At 43.2% G+C, this 26,618-nt stretch overlaps 1 protein-coding gene across 2 annotated transcripts; it reads right to left on the reverse strand.

Annotated features, from left to right (window-relative positions):
* Window positions 1–2,736: 2,736 nt before the first annotated feature.
* On the reverse strand, window positions 2,737–26,537 carry LOC144718632 (glucocorticoid modulatory element-binding protein 2-like). Of its 2 annotated transcripts, none has more exons than XM_078594033.1 (10): window positions 26,354–26,537; window positions 21,031–21,250; window positions 20,039–20,127; window positions 18,379–18,527; window positions 17,885–17,988; window positions 15,637–15,794; window positions 14,596–14,736; window positions 13,247–13,384; window positions 11,787–11,909; window positions 2,737–10,780 (listed from the first exon to the last, which is right to left on the reverse strand). In XM_078594033.1, exons 2-10 carry the CDS (start codon window positions 21,165–21,167, stop codon window positions 10,176–10,178), a joined length of 1,644 nt encoding a protein of 547 aa, XP_078450159.1. In that variant the 5' UTR covers window positions 21,168–21,250; window positions 26,354–26,537; the 3' UTR covers window positions 2,737–10,175. The 2 variants fall into 2 exon arrangements, with proteins under 2 accessions (XP_078450159.1, XP_078450158.1); XM_078594032.1 differs by having other exon boundaries at window positions 14,587–14,736.
* Between the last annotated feature and the right edge of the window lie 81 nt (window positions 26,538–26,618).

Below are 26,618 nucleotides of genomic sequence, written 5' to 3' on the forward strand. Positions count from 1 at the left end.
CTGATTCGATTCTTACTTTTTTTGGTTGTTTTCTCTTCACGTGACGCACGTAGAATCTTCTGTTTTTTTTATTTGGAATGTTTTGAATGTCGCGTGGAAGGACAGATACTTGAAGGAGATATGGTGTGGCCTATTTTGTATGACTTATATTCTACGTAACGACGTTATTGATTATGTGTAACAATACATTCACTGCTGGATGAAGGCCTCCCCGTACACGATGGAATCCAGTGGTGTGAATATAACATTTATGGAATCTTGTGGAATGATTCTGTAATCCAGTGGTTCTGATCGAGAGAAGATAAGAGTCGTGAATTTATGCGTCAATTTACCCAGAACATTTGATCCTTATAGCGGTTACCCGGGGTACCAAATAATACAAAACGGTTCGAGGCAATTCAATACTTTATTTCTGGGACACTTTTTGTTTCCAGGGGTGAACTTAACTCCGCGACTGGCGTACCAATCAATCCGAAATCAGTGCCACACTCCGCGATGTTGAAACGCCAATCAGCATAAAAAAATCTTATCAAAAAATAAACTTTGAATAGTGCATCGTGTCCAGCTCGTCGAGATGAGTCGATAGCCACATCGCTGACCACCAACAGAGACTAAAGATGACTGCATCAGGGACATTATGCGAGAGCCGGGGTAACCGCCATAAGGTTAATTTCACCAATTCACAATTCGTAGTGACAATCCCACACCAAGAGATTGGCACAGACACCCAAGTAGAAACCCGTGGAAGAGACTGAAACGGACACAAAGTGAAACAATGACACACCAAAAGCCACAAAAACAACACGTTGTTAGTCCGTGAGCCCAGATACACTCAAGCACGAGTCCCAGAACCACCCAAAGTGCTTCCCGTTTTTTTTAATACGGCCAATAACGATGAATTATTTGCCATATTTATGGACTGCTAAAGATGAGCTACCATTTTATATTCCTGCCCATGGACTATCAAGAGACACAGAGACAAACATGACACGTTGAGTACGTTTGGCACCGACAGACCAGTTTTGGTTATAAACCGAAGTCATTATAAACGTCACCTCCCATAACCTAACAGCACAAGAGGACTCACAACCTCACGATGCTGTTACCTTATCATGAACTTAATCAGCTGACAGCATCGCTAGAACACGGCGGTTTAAAGTCCACAGTCTGCGTCTTGTGCGGAACGAGAGACTTTGGCGATACTGTGGGCAGCAACCGGGAACCCCACCAAAAAAAATCGATTCAAGAGGCTCGGCAAAGCACTGTGGGTGGGATAATGGTTACGGATATGGGTATATCCAGTCACTGTATTGTTAGTTTGCTTGGTTAGTGTGGCTATGAGTTAAGCATATTGTTTATTGTTAGAAATTGGTTGGCTATGGGGCTATGTCTGGTTGGCTCATGTAGTTAGGATTAATGGTTATGGATAGTGGTAGGGTCTGGTTGAATGGTGAAATAATGGTGCGCGTGAGTTTTACTGTGGCTAGGGCTAGAAATAGGGCAAGTGTTATTAAGGCTTAGGGATATGGTGAGGATCTGGCTGGTTCGATTAGCAAGAGCTAATGTGTGGCTAGCTAGTGCAGCAAATGACTAATGCGGTTATGGGAAGGAGAGTGGAGAGGGATAGGGTCTGGTTGGGTAGTATGGATACAGTAGTTCTATGGTTTGGTTGTCTGTGCTGTGTACCCCCATTGTCCCCACCTCCCTATTGACAAGTGAAGCCTTTCATCATTGTTGTTCACATCACTCCTGATTCTTTATTGGTTGTTGGGTCACATTGCGTAAGTAAAATGTATCGTAAACCGTCATCCGTCTGACACAATGAAGTTGTCGCTTGAAAAGTGCCAATTTATTCATGTATTAACATCTTATTTGGAAGTGTGGTTATATACTTACGTGATTAATCTAGTGATAATTACATTAATTGTACCAGATGGTTGTTATATTACAACAGATTATGTGAGATGCTATCTGGAGGATATTTTCACAATTCTGGCAACTGCCTGATTATGCTGGTTGTAACTATCTTGAAACGTCATACCAAATCGTTAACATATTTTGAAATTTCTCTCCAACACACCGGTTGTGTGCAGAAGCAGTAAAAAAAATTGGCACTTTTGTTAACGTAACAAATGCATTAATTGGCTGCATTAGATGGATGGTTGACAACACACATTTTACTTATGCGATCTGACCGAACAATTATGAAGCATCCTGTTTAAACTCTCACATCAAATATACCTGTTAGCTTGCTCACCTCTATATGACTTACAAATCTGAGTTTATTTTGTCAGCAGCAGAGGGCACACACTGTCAGTAAAAGCAATGATCACCTGCATGGTAAAACTACCATTAGAGAACAGCTGTCAGCTGCTGGAGCAGTATAATCATATACTTTTCCCAGGAAAGCCAAACTATCAAGACTCCTTCATAGGAGGGTACTGCATTGGGGTGTTTGGCCAATTCAAATGTTAAAGAAGAATTTAACACCCAAAGGTCCACACAGATGTGGTGCCAACCCCATTTGCTGTATTGCCATAACCTGGTCACCTCACAGCTTAGCAGGTTCGGGAATTTCACAATTATTCATAATCTACGGACCCTTTCCGCGAAAGCGCTGGTATAACAGGCGTGTGGATAGTGCCCGGAACACACACAATGCACATCTCCTCTGCCAGTGGCCTTCATTTATTAAATTGGAACCTGAAGCATTGCTTAAGCACTTCATACTACCAGTTTGCAAACAAAGAGCACGTTTATTTTTTTGTACACTCCGTAAGACAAAAAGCAACACAAGAATGCAGTACATGCAGAGAAGAGACAGATGCTCAGGTTTACAATGAAGCCATTACCATACAGGTGAAGTGTTTCTGCCGGACAGGGCCTGACAGCTGTGAACCTGAGTTCAACACCCAACCACTATGGAACCTGCAAAGACATGCGGGTGCCGTTATGAACTAGGTATGCAACGGAGAATCGATTCATCAATAAACATCGATCCTTATACACGCATGACATGCATGTGATCATGCGAATAACAAATTATTTTCTAGTTTTGCGATTTTTATGAACCAGACATGGGACAAATAAATGACAGTCAAATTAAAACGCATTACAAATCAGGGAGTGCAAACAAGTCGAATATTATATAGTATAAATGACATAATACAGATAAAACTGTGCAAATAAGACACATTACATAAAGTATAAACAAATTAGACGATACAAATGAAACGGTAAAAACAAGAAATAAAAAATTTAATAGTACTATACAAACATAACACAAAAAATAAATCGTGCCAATGTATCGAATCGTTCCATGCCTGTGAAGATTCATTCGACAGGACTAATTAGCGCAAGCATGGGGGCACCGCACGATACAAAAAGTGGTAAAAGCTGCACTCTAATTCCACATTTTGGCACAACCGCATCCATGGAAGCAATGAGTGTCCTAAAGGCTGATTTCCAGTTCACTTTTGATGCTGCTGATACGTAAGCAATGAAACCCCAGTGTAAGACGAAATGGAAAAACAACTAAATTATATCAGCGTTGGTTGCTATCCCATCATCAGGATGAGGTGATGCCATTGATTGCGTATCTGTGTTTAGCGCATTGAGACCAAAGTTACGATAATATAAAAAAGGCTGGAAAATCTCTTGTGACTATATACATGCATTGGGGATAGCGGAGCATGTGTGGAGTCGTTTTGTATGTGAAAACACAGGAAGTGATTGTCAATATTCCCGAAACACATGACCTCAACAACTACAGCCCGGGTACGTTAAAGGCACAAGTGGCCTATGGGTTTAGGTACTATAAAATTCCACTTTCTTTATTTTGCCAAAAATAATTTCTGGTTAAAACGTCTACATACATCTATTTGAGTGAATTATTAAAAAGGGTCAGGTTGATGTTTATACAGCACCTATATTTACACAGCTTCTCCCAAAGCTGCACCATCATGCTACATAGGATCTATTACATTTTGCGACAATCACATCTGCATTCCGAACACCGTTACCCACAGATGAACACACTTTACTACACAACTGAAATCGACGTGCTATTTGTATGCAGGCACCACTACCTGTCAATGCATTTACAGCCATTTAAAACATGAGTACAGTGTCTGTGTTGTGTTTTCTATGATCTGCAATACAACTATTACAAGTTTTTTTTTTTAAACAAGTATTTTCATATGAATCCGGCATTGTACATGCAGGTTTACTTGCATGGTGTCTGCTTGTCCTATTTTATCATGTCTAGTCTGACAAAACATTATAATGGTGCAATTGTAAGAGGGCAGAACACATGGAAAGAAAGATTATATGTCCACACGTTTTGATAAAATTGAGCTGTATTTTATAACGCGTCTTGATGCTACAGAGGTACTAAATCAAGCTTCTGACAGTTGATAATGTCATACGTTGGGACTGAGCGGGGCCAATGGTGGAGAAGCAGAGTGGTGGCTCTGCAGCGAAACACCCTTCTGCAGCCAATCACAATTGGTTCTGGGGTCCAGCAGTCTGAAAATGGACATGTTAATGGCCCCACCAGATATAAAAAGGTCAGCATTTGACATGGTTGGGGGTTAGGTTTAGCAATTGGCTGCAGTACTAATTGCCAGGGCAGCATTACTTCCTTCACAATACACCACACAGCTTAACATGGTCAGCACAGATCACAAGGCAAGGCTACTGCATGTGTTTTCCATTATTGTTGCTATAAAAATGGATAAGAGTAGCAAATTATCCAATGCAAGCGAGCTATAGTTGTATCGTAAGTGGCAGCTCTAGTGGTTTAGTTGTTCAGTGATTTAACCACACCGAGTTATAACAGCATCATGATCAATATATAAGAATGCATTGTACCAAGAAGCCCACGTGAGAGTTTTTAAATAGTTGTCAATCCATTAACATTGTTTAACCATGCACTGTTTTAGCGGAAATAATTAAAAGTAAATTGAAAACAATTATTATATTCCAAACAACTCTAGCAGCACTCAGACAGCACGTACTTAACCAAACAATATTAATGGTGCCTGTTTAGTACACACACTAAATTACATATTAAGAAACCAATGTTAGGTTTGATTGTTACTGTTACTTTGGGAGGGCTTGCCAGTTACATTTTTGTTCTAGCTATAGTCTTATAAATCACGTTTTGGATTTAATATGCACATTTTTTTTCAATACGTAAAGGTGTATATGGACTGCTACAACACACTAATATATCCTACGGTACTGCATTACGTGTGGGTCTGTTTTTTTTTTAACTATCGTTGCCATAAGACCATAACAATGACATATAGGACTTCTGTAAATGAATGGGCTGAATTGAGAGGCAGAGTTGTCAATGCAGTGTTTGGAATTAAATATATTGGCCTGTAAAAGCCTCACCCTGTGCCATGTTTATCACCACACATGTACACATTACAACCGGAATATTTTAAATACCCCAAATTCTATTAGTTAAAGGAATGCCGTGAAGTTTAAAATATTCACCCACTCAACGCAAATGTTTGATATAACAGCCTGAACGAGGCAGAAAGCAGCGAGCTGATTGTAATACACACAAATAAAAAAAAGACAGATTTGGCCAAAACATTGGTACTGTAACTCAAAACATCTTATACATATCATATTCACACACAGCTGTTCACTGGCCGTAACACTCAGGCGCAATCATTCGAAATCCCATCACACAGAGATCCGATATTGTACATGCAGATACATGTAACAGTAATGGGCTCTAATAAACAAAGTGATTAAATTCTGTTCCAATACAAGCATGTACCAGGCAGCATATTCTAACAATGTAACTATCATTACAATTTACTACTATGAGCCAAGAATGTCTGTGTCTTGCACGCGATGTCACTCCACGTCGACCAGCCCCCCTACCTGGCAGCCCTTTAATTGGTGGAAAACCCACCACCTCACATTAACATTAGTTGCCCCGCCCATGCTACTGACATTTGGGTTACGCCCATTTTTAAACCTTTATACACAGTTTGCCTTTAGAAGCTAATCCCCTTTTCCTGATGATGACCACTTGTTGCGATCGAAACGTCGTAGTTTTTTTTATTTTCTTTGAACCTATCGACTTGACTTTACCGAAAGACCCAAAGAATATGAATTCCTGCAGTCATGAAAGCTTTTAAGTCAAGATTTAATCATGAACAGGTTACGTCCTCCACATGGACCCCCCCCTCTTATTAAAAATCATGAGCGGGTGACGTCACTCCACATCGAACAGCCCCCCTCATTAATAATCATCAACAGGTGACGTCCTCCAAATGGCCACCCCCCCCCCTCATTAATAATTAGCGGGTGACGTCACTCCACATGGGAGGGCGAGGCACCTCCTCCCCCCTCATCTGCGTCAACTTACTACCCTCACTACAAAGGCAGAACCCTCACGTCACGCGATCTCCGTAACGCTGTTGAGACATAAAAGTAAAAAAGACGTCATGATGAACAAGGGATTATAACCTTTAAAATAAAATGTCTGTCACCGCGCCCTTACAAATTGCACACGAATGGATGCAATGAATATCACGTCGCGGACTGCTTTTCGCTTGCAAGTTTCAGATTTACTGCAATACACCCGTCCTTCGACGGGCACAAGGCTAATTGAGACCATATTTACGTGACCTAACCCAAAAAAAACCTATATTATGGATATTGGTCGCGAAAGCCTACATGTTCAACTAATGAGACACATTGTTAAAAACAGCTCTGCGAAGAGACTGCTATTATTGTCCTAAATGCATGTTAACTTGTATTAAGAGACTCAAAATAGCCTTGTGAGGTGATAACTGTTCTGCTATGCGACACTCAAAAACCCCACAACTGCATACAGATTTTACAACATATGAATGCATACAAAACCTTTGCACATTGGTGGTGCATCTTATTGGTAATCGCTAACAAATAAACCTCTCCATGATGAATACCACTGCGTAAGGAACCGAAGCATGTATCAGCTAACATTTAAAATATTCCTTTGGCAATGTAGAAAAACAATTAGGACAACTTCAAAGACAAAAACTCAAGCCATCTTGGAAAAGGATAAAAAAGACGGATTCATTGAGACGTGAAGTGAGATCTTTTTGTTACTTAAAAAACAGTTTATTGACTTTCCACACTGAGGCTGAGCCACTGCCAACAACGTTAGCTATTAAAACAATTTCAGTGTGTAAGATGTTTCAAAATACTGTCATTTTTTCAGCTTTTACGTTACAAGTGGTGTCAATTAATCCATGAGATATGACTTGTAATGGACTTGCCTGAACATTACTAAAGTCTTGTAAAACAAATGAAATGCACAAAACCAACCTAAATTTAGCACAAAATCGAAACTGCTACACATCTTCGGTGCCAAACACAGCGAATGTAACAGGTCTTAACCAATCTCAATGAGCCATAATATTGAACCAAATTTATATTTTAAAAATTCCGATTGAAAAGCCCAAACCTTGTGCTTTAACTCTTAAAATGTTTCACACATCATACAATGATGCACACCAGGGAGACACACACACAAGGAAAAACAAAACCTGTCAACATTTAAAAGCATAATTTAAGAAACTGGTGTTAGGCTGCTGTTAAAATATGTAACGTTCTTAATATTATAGAAAGCCACAACCAAAAACATATCAAATAGCTCTTATTTTTCAGGCCATGTATAGGCCGTGTATCCTACCTAGGCTGTCCCAGTATACATTTTATAGCTTCATTAACAAAAGACTTTAAAGCGACTATATAGCATGTTTTACTGAGGTGGCTGCCATGGCATCGTATTAAAATATACATAAACTGCAATGCTGTGATATTATTAGTGCTATGGTGGCACATATTAGTTAAAGTCTTTATTCTCCTTTTCGAAGTCGCAAACTGAAACGAACTTGGTATGCGCACAACCTAGGTGTGTATCCGTGAAATAAGAGATAATATTTTAGCTGGATCTTCTTTTGAAACAGATATATAAAGTTGTACAAACATACAAGGGACAAAGCTGGACCAGAAAAGCAGAAACAAATCATTTCACTTCGAAATCAAGTATTTTAGATTCAGGATAACCCAAAGATCACTCATCCTGGATTAAAATAAACTGCATTCATCAACGCTCTATTCGGATTACAGATAACCATTTTAATAGTTGTAATAAACAAAAATACTGAAAGACAACAAACGACAAGAACCTAACACACACTGACATTTTAGCATTTGTCAATTTCTGCTCACACAGACTCAGGACTTAATCCCACAAAAGGTCAATGTGAAAGCTTTCAAATTGTAAATAATGGTCTGTCTCACCAAGTAATTAATTCCATCAGCTCATGGGCTTCTGGGCTAATGTCTTCCAGTAAAATTTGTTTAAGCAGTCAGATGCTGGATAGGTTGAGTGTCATCAGCAGTGTGGAAACAATTTGTAAAGCAGGTCCATAGGTTTATGGACCAACATGCTATTTAATTTTTACATGAATATGTCTTCATGTGTTAATTTATAATTTTAGTATCCATAAGCCACAACAGTTCATAACAAATGTTATGAAAGCTTTTTATGCACAACAATTAATAGAAATGAAGCTTCCATATCTTCACTTGATGGAAATAATGCGTGATGGAAATAACGTGTAATGTACATTTCCGCACAATGTAGACTTGAAAGAGGGTTATGTATCAGTGTTTCCAGCCTCTTTACTCAAGGATAATTTGGAGTATATCGATTTTAAAATGCAAATATTATTTTACTATTCCATGCCCTTTCCACACGACTCAAATATCAAACATTCTGGTTACACTAGCCTTTTGCCCGTCCAACGACGGGTGTATTTCAGTAAATCTGAAACTTGAAAGAGAAAAGAAGCCGGTGATGTGATATGATATTAATTGCATCAATTCGTGTGCAATTTGTAAGGCCGCGGTGACAGATTTATTTCATTCAAAGATTATAATCCCTTGTTCATCATGACGTCCTTTTTACTTCTATGTCTCAATAGCGTTATGGAGATCGTGTGACGTGAGGGTTCTGTCTTTGTAGTGAGGGTTGTAAGTTGACGCTGAGGGGGGAGGAGGCGCCTCGCCCCCCCCCATGACGTTACCGGTTCATGATTATTAATGAGGGGGGGGGTCCATGTGGAGGACGTCACCTGTTCACGAGTATTAATGAGGGGGGCTGGCCGACGTGGAGTGACGTCACGCGCAGGACACAGACATTCTTGGCTCATTAAAGTAGTAAATAACACAAATCCACATAATTTAGCACTTATTTCATGACTAACTGGACACTCAGCTCGTGCTTAATTTATATATACTGTTACATTAACAGCTAATTTTGGAGAATTTACATTTCAACTAAAGTACATGTTAAACAATTTCCAATACTATTAATTATTTTCTACAGTTCCAGTCAAAAGCTACAAAATATGGTGCATAACACCATGAACTTTTAACCATACAAGTGGATGAAATTCATTTTTAATCATACAATTGTATCTGCAATCCACCTACAATGTCAGTTTGAGAAAGGAGTTTCTGCAATAAATGTTAAAGAACTGGCACGTAAAAATCTACATCACCATGAACGTATCATATAATGTTAACCTCTAAATGTAGCAAACTAAAAATGGTAAGAGATCCATTTTCACAGCTGTCCAAGTATGTACACAGGTCCAAAGACCCAACACGTGTATATAACTCTGTGCTCTCCACGGTAAGACAGCACTGCCAGGAGATGATGCCACTTCCCTCTTGGAGGCCGGGTCATCAAGATGCACTCGCAAACAAAGGAGTTCACAACATTCCCAGACGCAGCAAGATCTTCAGCAACAAGCAGCTGGAAATGTCTGCTTACTGTATTTGCATAATATGAAATAAAAAAGCAGGTGGGGTGTTAGTTAATTTAATTGTTAGTAAAAATTGCATCCTATCTGCCTGATCTAACAATAACATTAAAATGTTGAGAAAATGGAAATAGTAGATGCACGAGTCTTCCTTGGGGTTTGTAACTAAACCAGTCTGTGAGGTCCCATGACACTGCACTTTTGACCTTTCAAAACAGTCTCTGCAACAACAACAGCAACTGCCGCAGTGGATGTCCGGGGGCTTCTACTTTGTTCCACACGTCTGTCCCAAGGCGGTCGCCAGCCCTCACACGCACACTACCCTCATGGCGCCACGCTTGCTCCCACATCGCTCACCGCCTGTTCCCCCTCCATGGGAACCGCAGCCGGGGCGGCCTGGATCGGCAGCGCTCCGGGCACCGCCGTGGACGCCGCTGCCGCAGAGACCATTGCTGCGACGGTGGCCTCTGGGACGGGCTGCAGCGTGACCACGGTGCCGGGTCCCGATACCACCTGAGCGCCCTGCAACATTGCTCCCAGCCCGGCGGCGCTCATAATGCCGCCGCCATCGCCCCCCTGCGCCGACACAAACTGCACGGGGCTCAGCACCTTGAGCCCGGACGCAGTGGAGATGATGGCCTGCGAGCCGATGACAGTGAGGCCACCTGGCGTCCCAGCCATGGTGCTATACGTCGCCGTGGTAGTCCCCGCGGCGAACGTCGGCTGCTGCTTGCCGAGCGTGGGCAGCTTGGCCATGGGGATGGTAGTAAGGCCGGGGATGGTGGCCATGGTGGGCACGCGCTGTGCACGGGGCCGCTTGGCCGGCGGCGGGGAGATGGCGATGGCCGATGGGGAGAGGGTGGTCAGCTGCTGGCGCTGCTTTTGCTCGATGCTGCGGCGGCGCTGATCATCGCACTGCCGCTCCAGCTCTGCGCGTCCGCACCACAAAGGAAACAAGCCAAGCTCGGACTTGCTGTCGGGCTAGTGCTACTAGCTCTCATGGCAATCGCATTTACCGTGAGCAACTGTGGCAACTTGGTAAGGCAATAGTGCAGGATAACACAATTTGGTCGAGCGAATGACAACAGTTTGTTGAGATGCGTCTTTGATAAACAAAGGTCTACAGGACACACAACGTTAGGTAGTCACGTGATCATTTTTTGTGATCTGAATGCAAGTTAACATTCCAGTTCTCCCCCTAGCGGGGAAGCGATAAGATTTGTCAATATTTGGGCAGCGAAATTTTTGCCTATGATGATTTTCAGCGACGCATCTCCCTAAAAGCACCCAGGTGTATCAGAGCTTTTACCACTGTAAATTACGAGATTTATTAGTCAGTAATCATGAGAACTACGAGTCAAATATCTTCAGAAACATCTACAAAAAAGCGCAGACCAGATTAAAGTTTAATGTAGCACACCAATTGGAAGGCTGAACAACCGGTCACATGCATATAACTCAGGAAAAAGTCAAGCACACCCTGCGGCTTACATAGTCTCACAGCACTGCACTCCTTAATCATGCATCTCTTCAGTTCCTCAAAAGACATTAAGAATGAGTGAAACAATGCAAATGTGATTCACAGATTTCAAATGTAGATGAATACTGCGTGTAAACTGGCTCAGCGTAAAAGAAAAAACATCAGCAATGCTAATCAGGACCCATGAACAGAAAAGGGTCGAGCGTGCCTTACCAAAATTCCATTTCTCAAAAATCTAAAAATCTCTAACATCGCATCAAACAATAAATATATTTTAATTTCAACCCACTGAGACACGTGTCTCTGAATTGGAAGGGACATCTGGGATTTAAAAAAATCAACAAGAAATGTAAATGAACACAAGAATTAAAATAAATGGTAAAATCAAAAGATATTGTGAGAAAGTGAAGACGTGTGGGTGCTGACAGACAATGCAGTGGTGAGGTGCACCGCACCTGCCAGGTCCCGTGTATACTGGTCGCGGTATCGACCCATCTGGGACTTGTGGTTGCCCAGGATCTTCTTAACATTATCCATGAGGCCAAAGTGTTGGACCACGCCGTTCAGCGTCGCTGCATCTGATAGGGGTCCACGCACACAACAACATTAGCAGCGGAAGCCTCTGATGTATGCATGGAAATGTGACTCATAATTTACTATTGTGCACCTCCACTTGCCATTGCCACTGAAACAAGGTTAATTTGAGAGCTGAATAGCCAGTTGCATTAAACATTTAAGTGAAAACCGTGCCTTATAGTACACGGACTTAGGAAAATAAGTAAACAATGTGCGGAAGCAGTTATGCAAATCACAAGCATTCATGCTATGGAAAGCAGCAGTGATCCTTCTGAGTATTTCACTTAACGAGTGATGGAAAAAACCGCACCACAGGTGGCCGGCTGCTCGTGTTAGGAACCGTGAGGGCAGTCCCCTGGTAATAGACTTGCAACAATTCATTGCATAAAATCAATTCTTACACTCATGATACAAGTACCAAATTGTGTTCATAAACAACAGTCATTTACAATTTATACAAATTATATCATAATATACAAACAACAAGAGATAAAACCTACAAATGAGACCGTCTAAATTAGATACAAAAAAATAATAAATTCTTGGTTCTAATCGTAACTCGGAATTGTGCCAATTCATAGAATATCGAGAGGCAAGGGGTGAAGCATCCATGCCTAGGTTTTAACAATTATGTACTACTAGCTGTACTACCCGGCTCCGCCCGGGGACTTGGATTCACCATACCCAGCCGCCTTTGTCTTCCCAGTGGCGATGTCCACAAAACACACCAGTTACTCGTTTGAGGCTGAGTCGACCTAGGGGAGGCCCAGGACCAGTTCAAATAATCGTCACCGTTGGTGGCCGTGAGCGTGAATTAAACTCGGGTCGCCGGGTTCGTAGCGCAGCGCACTAACCACTACACGACAATGTGTTACGCTTCCACATGCGCGGGTCACGTGACAGATGTGACGTCACAGCTCACTTGCCGTGCAAAAAATATATGCATTATTGAGCTCCCCCCCCCCCACCAAAAAAGTGTATTTTTATCATTTTTGCATGGTGTACAGTCTGGAAAGTACTCACATGGCAAATTTCAAGTTTGTTGCATGTCGGGAAGTACGCTAAGCATTTTGAACAGACACACATAATCACAACTTTGCCTTTTATATATATGGAGATAACATAATGGGAAGTGCTTAAGAGGGTGTCCACGATGAGTGATTGATTTAGTAGGCAATGCTAGACATGCCAATTTGGCACCTCTCATTTCTCAAGCCACCGATTCTGTGATCCCAAGCTCTAAATATAAAAATCAGCCAGATACTCAAGAGACCAGCGCCACCGTGTGAAGCCACTTCACGAACAGACAATGACAACAGAGTAAACATTGGGCCTGTACCACTCATCTGCAGGGGGGAAAGCTGTATCCGCTGGCGCAGGGCCTTGAGCGTGTCCTGGATCTCCTGCTGCACCTCGTTCACAACCTCCCCAAGCAGCCCCACGTCAGCGATCCCCTTCCACAGCGAAAAGACCTCGTCTGCATGAGCAATACACACAGAGGCAGGGTTGAAGGCAGTTAAAAGTTGACTCAGCGCTCCTATAAAAACAGTACACCAGCTTTTGTATCCTTCCAGCTGCAGTTGAAGTAAGATGTAACCCAAAAAACAAAGACCTCTTAACTTAAATCTTGACTTAAAGCTTTCGTGACTGCAGGAATTCATATTCTTTGGGTCTTTCGGTAAAGTCACGTAGATAGGTTCAAAGAAAATAACAAAAAACTATGACGTTTCGATCGCAACACAAGCGGTCGTCATCAGGAAAAGGGGGTTATAGCCTCTAAAGGCAAACTGTTTAGAAAGCAAAGAAAGGTATTATCTTTCAAGTGGCACCATTACATGCAATAGTAACGTAACTGTACTGATATATAAAGCGGTGTGGGGGGTGTAGTCATAGTGATGTATGTAACTCGAGTGCCACAGTGAAGCACTTGACCTGACATTTTAATTTCTCACTATGAAGCTTGAAACCCATGTCAGACAACTCGTGACACACAGCCAAGGTAGGCATCTATAAAGCACGTATTAGCAATTGGCTATGTACAGTACAGTGCGAAAGAAGTTCAACATATATACAAAGAGCCCTTTAATTTTTGGGGTTTCATCCCCTTTTAATTATTACAACCGCTGCTTCAGCAGTGCATTATATCAAAAGTAACAAATGTTATAAGGCTGTATTGTAAGATGGTTTACTGTTAACCTGTAATAATAAAATTTGAAAACTAAGACACAATATCGATAAAGCTGTAGAAATAATTGACATATGACAGTTCAATTGACATTGCCGGCATGTAAATAGCTGCAAGGCAACTTGACAATATTGTAGCTGGAATCTGAGCATAGTTGTGCTCTTATGATTTTAGTTCCAGACCTTATGGGGATTGTGGATCTCAGCCTGCAGTAAAAGTAGCGCAAGGCAAAGGCAGACAGTACCAGTCAGGAGGAGCAGAAGCTGAGTAGTGTGGACAGGGTGAAGATGAGTACTGTGATGATTCCCACCCGCTAGTACAAGTGCCGGCCTTAAATAAGTACTAGCTAACAACACTTGCCAGGACTGCCTATAAAAGTCTACATTAGGGATGGGGATCTTTGTTTTATGGGTACATAGGTGTATGTCTAGATACACGGGTGTGTGGGTACACCAGTATATGTGTGTGTAGGTACAGGACTGATGGGCGGGCACCTTTGTCACCTGGAAGTTCACTCGCGTCCTTGGCGCGCGCGCTATCGGTGCACGGCGTCGAGGGTAGGAAGGAGGTGGACGGAGTGGACACCAGCTCGCTCGCATCTTTGGCTGCCTCCTCAGCACCCCCGCACACCTGTGCGCCATTCACTGCAATCCATACCACACCTCGGTTAAAGCCAAATTCCTGTTACCAATACCAACACCTGCCATTCGTCACTAAGTAACGGTGACATCACCACGATGCCTGTGCCAGGTACACTTTGAGGCCACGTGAAGTATCAAAGGCTGGCTTACAGGAGATCACGGGACAGACCCAGGTGCCATGGGTTGACCGAGATGACTGGCAGATGCATCAGCTGTGGCCCCGACTGTGCCAAATTCTCGTTATAGACACGAATACACAGACATGCTGTTGTACAAAAATCCAGAATCAGCATTGTTCACTGAAATAATTATCATTAGATTGTTTAATGCAATGAATACATCGAAATGCAAACCTGTGGGACAGTGTTGTATGCAATCTGAGGTGTCAGAGACATATCTAACATTGTGGGTGTAATTTATAACCACACACAATGGGGTAATGAATGGTTTATTCCGTTTATTTGTAGTAAGGCACTTACATTCCAACAGGGTGAAGTGTTTATCCTTTAAAATGAGCATTGATCTCTAATGGTAGCTAAAAGCAAGTCGTTTAAAGCCTGGACCCTGCTGCATTTCTGTGGCAGGAGCCAGTCTATGAATGGAGCAGCCAATGTTGAATTTCCACCACTGGCTCAATACCACGATAACAAACATTGGTAACTAAGATACTATATATATTGTGGTAAACTGAGCAAGACGTGAAAATATTCAGCATTATTTATCTAATCTTGCTTGTTATAGGCCAATTCATACATCCCATTCACTCTATTCCCATTCAACATCGTTGTCAGTGTATTGATATTTAACCCCAATGAACGTTATTCCACATAACCACTCAACCGATCAGTATACAGGCAGGTGGTGCGGGATAAGGTCAGCAGTGGTGGGCGCTGGGAAACTCACCGTCGGAAGGGGTTCCAACCATCGAGTACTCGCCCTGCGTGCCGATGATGGGTAAGCGCACGTTGTTGATGAGGATGTCGAACTTGGTGCTTCGGCAAGTGCTGGTGCACACCTTGTCGTGCTGGTAGAAGTCCAGCTCCCCCGAGTCCATCACCTTTCTGCTTGGTTACACGTCACGGGCAAAGATGGAGGCTTAAATTCAGCCAGGTCTGTCCGAGTCAGCAACCCGGACAATACCCACATCTAGTATATCTCTCCCTATGGCTGTGGCTACCATTGACGTGCCACCTACTTCAGAGTACTTCAGCGACAAATAAAATATTCAGTGACAAGCTCATAACTAGTATGTGAAAATAGTGACAAAACAATGAAGCACATAAATGTGACTGCATCGCAAGGCACAATACAAACAGGGGGAACACATACGCGTAGATTATTGAAGGATGGGGGAAAATAACTAATTGGAGAAATAATTAGAGGCAGCTTGCTATAAGGGTAAAAACTGATTGGTATCAGGCTGCCTACTATTTATCAAACACCCTGCGCCATTTGATAAACGGTCATGAATCTGGGTCAGAGTTTGACTAAATAATTTATATGATCCCGTCTCATCAACACTTTCATATTTTAATTTCCTGACTTGTTGGTTTTGTCTTGTTTATTATTACGGGCAACCCGCACGCACGTCCTTTCAACGTGAATGTCCATCTGTCCCTCCCCACCAGCTAGCCAGCGAGCAAAACTTTGTCATTTTATATACAGCCCTGTCTCTCCGCCTTTCTCTTGCCTTCTCTGTATGGTATATTCCAATTTATCTCGATTTCTTTCTTTGACTCTGTTTATATCTCTTTCTCTATTCCTCTGTGCCATCTTTATCCCTCCCTCTAATTTCCTCTCTTCCCTCTACTCTATCTCACCCACTTCCCTGACCCCTATCTCTCTTTCACCCTCGCCTCTCCTTATTCCCAGCTCTCCCTTTTCCCTTTTCAATCTCTTGCCTCTCCCCAATCCTCCCTCCCACTGCTTGTTGCTTTCCCTCGCTCTCCTCTTTCTGTTTTGCTCTTTCTTCTCCGTTTTACACCCTTTCACTATCTCCTTGTCCCTCTCCTCTCCACTCCTCTCCATCTCTTCCGCCCTCCTCTATCTCCCTCCATCTCTCTATCTCTCTCCTCTAATACATTTGCGCAGGATACACAGCTGGTGTGGAGGGTGGGTGGGTGGGGGGTGAGCGTGATGTTAGCGTGACAAATTGATTAACCCGGCTCAACGCTGTGGGATGTAGGTGACGTCATGACAAAGATGTGCGCCATGAAGTCACTACAACACACACGTATTTGGCTATGTGCCAGCCAGGCAGAATGGAATCCAGGCAAGATACTTTTTTTCTAATATTGCATGTCTTATTCATATAATTAAATAAAAGTACAATTCTAAATAATCAAAAGAAAATTCTTACACACTTTAATGACGGATGTAAATGTGAGCGACTGAGTTCTAACCACCACGAAGTTGTGTTATGTTATCAGCATATCCATGTTATGATGTTAATTTTCCCTGCATGATTGCAATAACATTTTTTTCTAACATTGACCTGTTTCATTTATAACAAGCCAGTGCTCTTTTTGAGGTTAATGTTTTGCTTAGTGAGGCTTTAATTTCAGAATGCAAAGGTTTTTGTTCTCAATGATTATAGTTTCAAACATCATTTAACCAAGAGTAATCAATTTTGTCTTAGTGCAAATCTTTGATGCTCAGGGGCCGCATCTTTCATCAGAGAATGGCTCAGGAATATGACATTTTGAACTACTTCTGAGGTTACTTCAAAAGGCATCATATCAACACGAGGTGGCACATCTTTAACATGCCTTGAAAAAAAGGGTGTCCATCACATGTCAAACCAAAATTCCCAATTATAGGATCTGGAATAAGTTATGTAAAAATGAGATTAACATTATGTTTTTGGAATTTTCTTGTGAGGCACAAAGGCACTCTCTCCCAGCTCTCACCACTAGACAGGTGATAATTACCCTTCACTAGGAGTCGTAACATCTTACAATGGTGAAAATTAGTCAAATGTAATTACAATTTAAAAGTAACACAATTCAGATACAAAAAACAGCTCAATTAAATCTAAATGTGTACTGTGTATCACTTAAAACCCAAATGATCATTCTGAGTGTGTCAACATTCAAAGACTGAGGACAGTGATCGGTGGATACAACGCAAAAGCTGGATGCCGGGAGCTGACCTCAACATGACCCCACGCATGCGAATGGCTCTCTTCCAGTCCTTCAGGGTCGACTTTCCAGCCATGTTCACAAACTCCTTTGGGCTGATCAGTCCGGTGTTAAACTACACGTAAATTATGGACATCACACAAAAAAACATTCGACACAATTAAAACATTTTTACTAACATAATCCATACAAATTACACCATTAAATTAACTCACTCATCCATCTCTCCACCAATTCATCCATTTCTCCACTCTCCAGATCCATCCACTCACACCCTCACCAAAACTGAATCACTCGCTTAGTCACCCAAACACTCACTGGATCATCCAGCCATGAAATTACTCCCTCCCAACTCACTAGCAATAGCACCACAAGAAACAAAGCAGATCAAGTATGATTCCATGCCATGTGAACACAAATGCACTCCTTTTCGGGCGACGACATCTGTATTACATGCTTTACACTCCAACGTATAACTGAAAGAACTACAAAAGGCCACACATACCTTAACACATGGGACGTTGATGCCAGGGCAGACAAACTTCTTCCAGAGCAGTGTTGCCTTGTTGTCTCCACACGTGATGGGATACGCCAGGTTTGTTCCTTCCCCATCGTCCACCTCTTCCTCCTCCTCTACCTCCTCCATGCCCTTCTCTGGGAGAGTACAACCCAGAGACACAAAATACAAAGATAAAGATCCCCCATATAGCCTGAACAGACTGTTGGGGAAAGTGCTGTTATCTAGCAACTATGAAGGCCGGCACAGCATACGATGGGGTGGGTGGCCAACACCACGCCCGGCCGCCTTTGTCTCCCTAGTGGAGATGTTTACACACTGCACCAGGTACTCATTTGAGTCTGGGTCGACCTGGGGGAGGCCCGGGACCAGTTCAGATAATCGTGACTGTTAGACGTGATTGGAAATCAAACTTGGGTCACTAGGTTTGTAATGCAGCACCCTAACCGCTGCGCCACCGCTCCCCGCAGAGACACGTATGCATCCACAGATGCAGAAGACCCAAGGGCTCATTATGGCACATTAGGCATGCTCATGCACATACTCAAACTGCGTTTAAGCTGCATTGGAACACAACAAGTGTGTCACATACATATATTATTTTATACACATCATACTAGAACAAAAAAACTGGTTATTTTCAGATTATACTACACATTACAAAATACACTGTCCATTTGATAAACCCTACTTTTAAAATAAACCACATTGTTATGAATTGCACCAACCTAAAGTTACACACACCCAGTCTAGAATCCACAGAAGGTACGATGTATAAATGGGTGGCCACAACACCAGCCATATCTAAACGAAGCATAAAGATATACACACACACAAAATACAACAGGCATGCACTACGTGCTCGCTACGGCAACATAACGAGATACCTGCACACAGTATACACAACTGAATAACTTCACAAATGAACCTGTTCTTGCGTATGGCAATATTTACAGGAGCTAAATGCCAATGCAGAGGTCTGCTAACCACAAGAGGGCTTGAGGACAGAGTTTGTATAGTTTTTCTATCCCTGAATTGAAGGAGGACAGACAAGCCTAAGCACTAGATGGTCCATAGTTTGGGTTGCATGGCATAGGCACACTATGGCTTAGCTTAAATTTTCCATTCAAGAAGGAGATGTGAGCATCGGCCTGTTTATGTTCTGATGTGGTTGATGGTCACACCAGTGTCTTGGAGGAATGTCAAAACCAGGAGATGTGATGTCTGGGTCTCGAATGAGGTGTTCATTCTGGACGTCCGTGTTGTTCCACTCGGTTACTAGTGTTCTTCCAGATTTGGTTGAGATTCTAGGATGGTGACAGCATGCTCCACACAAATAATACTACCAAGTAGCTAAACACAATAAGACACAGAAGCAGATAACTATGAACAGCACACACAACCAAGCAGCTATACACAAAAATCACAAGTACGTAGACAGTTTTCACGACACATATAGAATGTGGCATACACGCATGACAGCACACACATACAGCACAATAGGGTATATTGTATGACAGATGTGGTACTTGCATACACAAGGAGGTACCATATACACACAGCATACATACATGTAGACAGCTACTCACTTGACAGTGGCCTCACAGCACACATACCACACCCCCATCGTGCAGTGAGACATGTGTACCTTCCGTCACGTCTCCCGAATTGGCCATCTTCTCCACCAGTGTGTTGGCAGAGTACACGGACTCAATGTTGTCATCTGTTTGAGCGGCACTGAACAAAAGTATCACATCCAGCGATTAGCAACGCGATGAAAGAACATACCGTCGTGTACATTCAACAAGTTCACACTTGTTCTGATAAACAAAAGTGCCACCGTTGTCCGCTGTTCCTTGCCAAGCATTGGAAGGTATTAAGCTTTATTTGCACTCTCATTACTTTCAATGCAATATAACTTAGAGGTTAATATAACATCTAAATGTGACTGCATCTTACGATGCTCTACACATAATCTGCCAAGAACAGTCAAGTTAAAAGGTAAACCAGTCATTCCTTTCAACAAATGAACATTAATTACTTACAGTTATCCATCTCACAGGAAATATGTATTCTACTGGAATTGGTTGTCTCCTGAATTATGCTGTAAACTTTATGTAAAATTACGTATTGCTGTCATCTATTCAGAACTCTTATGATATATTCAAATTTCATGGATTCATCATAGTTAAATAAAAGTAATTACACAATCGGAGTGACGAGTAGTGGTAAAGTGGTTAGTACTCTGCACTATTTTGATCATTGGCCAAGGCTAATATTGAATCGTTTAAATCGCTGCCATGGCTAATATCAATGGCAAGAGTTATCTGAACCATGGGCCTTGCCTAAACAGGTCCTGGGCAACCCCTAACCAACCGGATGAATTTACCAGCATGGTAAAATACGGTCAAACAAACCCCAGGACCATTTTTTTCTATTTAAAACGTTTATATTGCGGAAAAAGCAAGCCTTACATAAAGGACCACAACTTGTGCAAGAACCTACACTTCTCAGTGCCGCTCAGACCAGTAAAATGATAAAATATTGTCCATGTACGGGCAGACAGATGACGCTCATAATGCAACAATCATGGAGGTGGTCTCTTTCACCACCCCCCGCCACCAGCATCATCATGGTTACCTAGCGTGATCCTGCTTGAATTGAACCATCATGGCGGCACTTGAATCCTCCACAGAGTCGGTGCTGTTCTGAGGTTCCTCCACCGTCACCATGACGATATCTGCTTCCCCTTCACTTCCCACCTCGCTCGTCGCCATGGTTGCCAAACGAGGTGAAGACGGACGGGCCTCAGAGTGGACTGCGCCTCCCCCTAACTCCCCCTTGCAAGGGGGTTGGGGAGCTGCACACACACGGTGCACAGCATCACGCTGTTATTACACTTACCTCCCTCGATAGTAAGCGCTTGAGGCTTATATAAAATTCACTGGCATACACTTATGTGCCCTGTGATATGAACACGAAATCCTGACAATCGAATCAAACAGTGTAAACAAAATTAGCAAGCATTGTGCATTAATTATACAAATCTCAATTAAAGACTACTGTACAAGCATGACCTATATAATTGTCCCAAAAATTTGGATTTTTATTAAAACTAAATTTTTGTTAGGGTGCAGGTACTTGTCAGACACAAGATGATTTTTTTGTTGCATTTGTAACATAAATCGTGCACTGAATCCGTCGTGTGCCATCAATCACCAATTCCTAAAATGTCCAAATGACCTTAAATAGTGTTGTAAATGGAGTAAAAACTGCTGTCGTTGCAAAGCGATGCATCGTTATAAGTTTCCCTTGTAAACATATACAGTACCGTGGATATTATTAGACTTCCATAGTGTTAAAGAGGACATTATGTTTTTAGGAAACAGGCCAAAAGTATCTTCTTGTGCGGCAGCGGGATGTCACTGCATGCTCCCACATGCAATGAACAGAGGCGGATTCGCACAGGTGGGCAGTTCTACACAGCCACCAGGCGTGAAGCATCACGTTTGCTTTGAAAGCAAACCTCAAAGCCTGAACTACGGACGTCACCAAAGTCCCTACAGGCAGCCCAACCACCACCTCCCCCGTGGTGACGGCAAGTGCCGACGTCAGGAGGGCCACGGTCTGTGAGCATTGAGACTCTGTTCCCTTGATGGGTGCTCAATTGGGAATATAGCACTGTAGGTTCCCAACCGCCCTTCTCCGCGGCCGTCAAGCAGCATTTTACCACGATAACTGTAAATAACTCTGCAGCAACATAATAACATAGACTCATAGGCGAGTAGTGTTGGAGTTGGTTAGTGCGCTTGATTGACGATCTGAAGTTTGCAGTTGAAATCACAGTCGAGGACTATCATATGTACATCATTTATATGTTTTTTTTAAAAAACATCTTATAGAATGTGATATGCATTTCTGGGAAAAAAACATAACAAGCTCATGACTTTAGATGGAGTCAAAGAAGGCATGGGGTTCCCCATAAGTGCACGCATTAGGGACTTTACTGAACATCAAGTTATTAAATAACAGCTCTTTTCCAGCCACACATGCTGTAATTATACATACACGTGCACGTATAAAATAAAGTGGCTTTCCACTCAAACAAAAACGAAAGGTCAACCACTATTGCACACCATCCAGGCTCAAAACTGCTTGACTTACCCGCCCTGACGAGATCGGGTGCTTTCTGGGTGATATGGTTAGAGGCCCACTGTGCGTGTAATGCCCCCATTGGTATCCACGTGTTTGTCACAGCCTTTAATATACTGTATGTACTCATCAGCACACGTGGTTTTCCAATGCAATAATGGCGCAGAGCTAATTCACCAAAAGCTCCTGCAAATCCACTATTCTGAGGTCACACCACGTTCTCGAGTCGCTGTGCCCATGTGCGAAAATCGGCGTACGTGGGTAATGGGAGCGAACTTATACGCCTGTGTACACGTGTCGTGAGCACAGACGCACGCCTGTTAAGCGATGAAAACACGTCTGTACAAAACATTACCACCTTATTCGGTATTATGTCCCTGCAATACCGATGCCTACGGTATTATTTTTGCCTGCGTTGTCCTGTTTATAATTGGCTGCAAAAACTAGGGAAATATCTGCTTGTAGTTGAAAATCTTTTCTTTTAAACTGTATTATTTTGTACTGCATGGGACTGTATATTCAACGGTGATGTCATTGGTTGGATGAGGTTTTATCACAACACGAAAATACATTTGAATAAAACAGACGTTTCCACGTGAATGCATTGCTGAATAAAATTGGATGAATCAATATTCGTCATATAGTCTTGCTCGAATTTGCCTTAAACATTTTCGTAGGCCGAGCAGGTGCATTCTCTTGACTAGATGTCCTCCTGTCTGAACTAAGTGATCTTCTTTAGCTGGGTCGTTCAGAGGAGAGGTGAGGGGCTGCAAAATCACGTCTTGGCCCTTCCCACGTTGAACTCTCATGCATAGCAAGGGCGGTGATTGCAACTGCTTGAAGTGCAATGAGTGTTGCAAAACAGAAGCGATGCTGCATACCTGAACGCATGACTTTGCGCAACTTATGAAGTAACTGAACTGTTGGGTGGATCTACAACATGCGTTTCCACATAGATAGATAGATCGTTTATTGTCATTGTCACCAGTACAACGAAATTTAAAATGCTCACCAGTCAGGGCATCATTCATAAATTTAAATAAAATAAAACAAGAAAATAAAAATAAAATTAAATGAAAGATAATCAATTTATACTATATATAAAAACAGCCCAAGTATAATTCTAGATTTGAAGCCCAAGTATACCCACATACTCACATAAGGTTACATTTTGTCATTGCACATCTCTATTTCACAGTCAATTGAAAATACTATTACTTAATAATTAATTGGCATTATTGAGTGTGGTGATCGCTGTAGGATAAAAGCTCTGTTTGAATCTGTTTGTCCTTGTTTTGACTGATCTGAATCGTCTGCCTGATGGCAACAGCTCAAACAGTGAGTGTCCAGGGTGAGAAGAGTCCTTTATAATGTTCTGTGCTTTTTTGATGCAACGTGAACTGTGTAGTTCTTCCAGTGTGGGGAGATGGCAGCCGGCGATCTTTTGGGCTGTGTTGATGACCCTCTGGAGCGCTTTCCTCTGAGCCACTGTGCAGCTGGTGTACCATACACAGATGCAGTATGTGAGAATGCTCTCGATGGAGGCTCGGTAGAAGGACACCAGCAGTTTCTGTGTGATGTTATTATTCCTGAGGATTCTCAGGAAGTAAAGTCTCTGCTGGGCCTTTTTCAGAAGCTCAGTGCTGTTGGCGCTCCAGGTCAGGCCCTCCCCAATGTGGACTCCCAGGAAGCAGAAGTCTGCCACCCTCTCCACACAGTCCCCGCTGATGATTAGTGGTGGAGTGTCCGTTTTCTTTCTCCTGTAGTCTATTATGAGCTCCTTGGTAAAAAATAGGTCACGACTAAGGCGGGTGCATTTAATGCTGCCACATGCCACGGTCAACGATGACATCTTAATTTTTCCACGGTGGACGTCAATTAGTCAGCCAATGTAATGGGACACGGTGATAATATAAATAACTTCTGCAAGCTATAAGACGTCAATGGTACATTCACAACATAACAATATTAAGTTCCAGCAATCCTATGATTGAAGTTAATTCAGCGCATTTTATAAATAACACACGAGTATGACGTCTGTACAACACCCCGTTCCATAACGGCAATAGTATAGGACGTCAATGACCGTATTTCAGTTCCCTACCACTGCTCAGCCGCTCTATCACCCGCTGCTTTGGGTGGTCATAACATTGTTATTAAACGTCACAACTCTACAGACGCTTAGCGCTGCATACATTGATGCATCGATGGATTGAATACTGCACCAAAGGCACTATAAAAACGATTACACTACCGTATAAACACCTAGATTATAGTTTAACACGTAGGCTTTCGCGACCAATATTATTCATAATCAACGTTTTTGGGTTTAGATCGCGTTATTTATAAATGTGTTGTAACCCTCCACCACCCGACACGGCCAATCAGTAAAAAGTGTCACGTTGACAAAAGACAAATAGTTAACTGCTTTAGCCCACCGGTGTGTTAAAGCGTGAAACCACAACATTTACATTTTTTGTACAACATTTACAAAAACTGTAAATGTTGTGGTGTCACGCTTCAACACGCCGGTGGGCTAAAGCAGTTAACTATTTGTCTTTTGTCAACGTGACACTTTTTACTGATTGGCAGTGTCGGGTGGTGGAGGGCTACGACACATTTATAAATAACGCGATCTAAACCCAAAAACGTTGATTATGAACCTAGATTATAGTTACAATTGTATACGGTATATCACACCACTTTAAACGCTGTGTGTGGTGGGGGGAAGGGATAGTGCATCGCAAAATTTCTGAATCCCAAATCCAATTGGCACCGAGGTAGCCAGAAGATGGTAGTACAGCATGTGGATTCGTGAACCCGTCTGTTGGCATCTTTAAATGATATACCTCGTACGCGTGAGTTTACACCGCAAACCTCGGTCTCCTCCTTCCATTAGACAAACAATTTGAACATTTTCCAAACCTCCCAATGCACGACTCCCCTAAACGTCTTCAGGCTCAGGTTTTTTTTCTGACACCGCAGTAATATTTTACTTCTAAACCTCTGTCTGCATCAATGTCACAAGACCCTAGCATTTCACTATACAATATATACAAATAACAGTACAATCCCCTTGATAAATGATTGCCTAATGTATAATCGTGGCGCACTACTTTATAAAGCCCCTTGCAGGGTATAAACAACCGACATCAATATATAAACCCCATAATCTGGCCCTTTTGTAAATCCACCGGTGCATGATGGCCTCACCCGCGCCGTGCGGGTCTAACGTGGCCCATACTTCACCACGCTGGTCAGCCGGTTCTGCACGTGTGCAAATATCACCACTGTAAACCACACACTCCCGAACGGATTCGCGCATGCGCACTACACCGCACCCCGCCCCCCCGTCACGCGCTACCTCCCCACCACCGCCGCGGCCCCCACCCCCGTCACGCACGCGCCCTCCGCGTCGCCGCGCTCTCCTACTGGCCGCGACGCATCACGTGTGGCGCGGCGCCCGTCCATGCCATTGGCTGGGGGACGCGGCGGCGCAGCGCGCGCACGGCGGCGGGGGGTGCGGGCGCCATGTTGACGAGGGGGGGACGTGGGGGGGGGGATCAGGAGAGCCAGGGGGGGGGGGCGCGGGCACGCACGAGACCCATCGCACGCACGCGCCCGCTCACGCACACTCTCCCCCGCCAATCTCGCACTTCCCCCCCACCCAGCCCCACCCCTCACGCTCCCTGCACTCATTGTCGAACTGGCGCCTGCCTGCCTGCCTCCTCCTCCTGAGCGCCGAACGAATTATTGTTTTTTTCCTAAGGGGGAAAAAAAAAATCCAAACACAAATCCGAGCCGCACTTACCGCGTCGAAGGGCAAACGGTGCGCGGCGAGTAGCATGAGAGGCGGCACGCGCGCTGAGATTGGTGCCTCTCGGCGCGGATTGACATCTCCCATCGGCCGCGGCAACTTAACGAACGCGAGGCGGGCTACGTCGCTGCCCGCGGTGACGTCACCGGCCGTGCGGGTGACGTAAACGGAGGAGAAGAGGGCGGAGCCGGGGCGCGTGACGTCACGGGAAGGGCGGGGCCCCGTGCCTGTGCGTGATTCGTTCGCGGCGCTGTTACGC

The sequence above is a fragment of the Lampetra planeri genome, chromosome 5, assembly GCF_965212315.1.
Source record: "Lampetra planeri chromosome 5, kcLamPlan1.2.h2, whole genome shotgun sequence".
Taxonomy (NCBI): domain Eukaryota; kingdom Metazoa; phylum Chordata; class Hyperoartia; order Petromyzontiformes; family Petromyzontidae; genus Lampetra; species Lampetra planeri.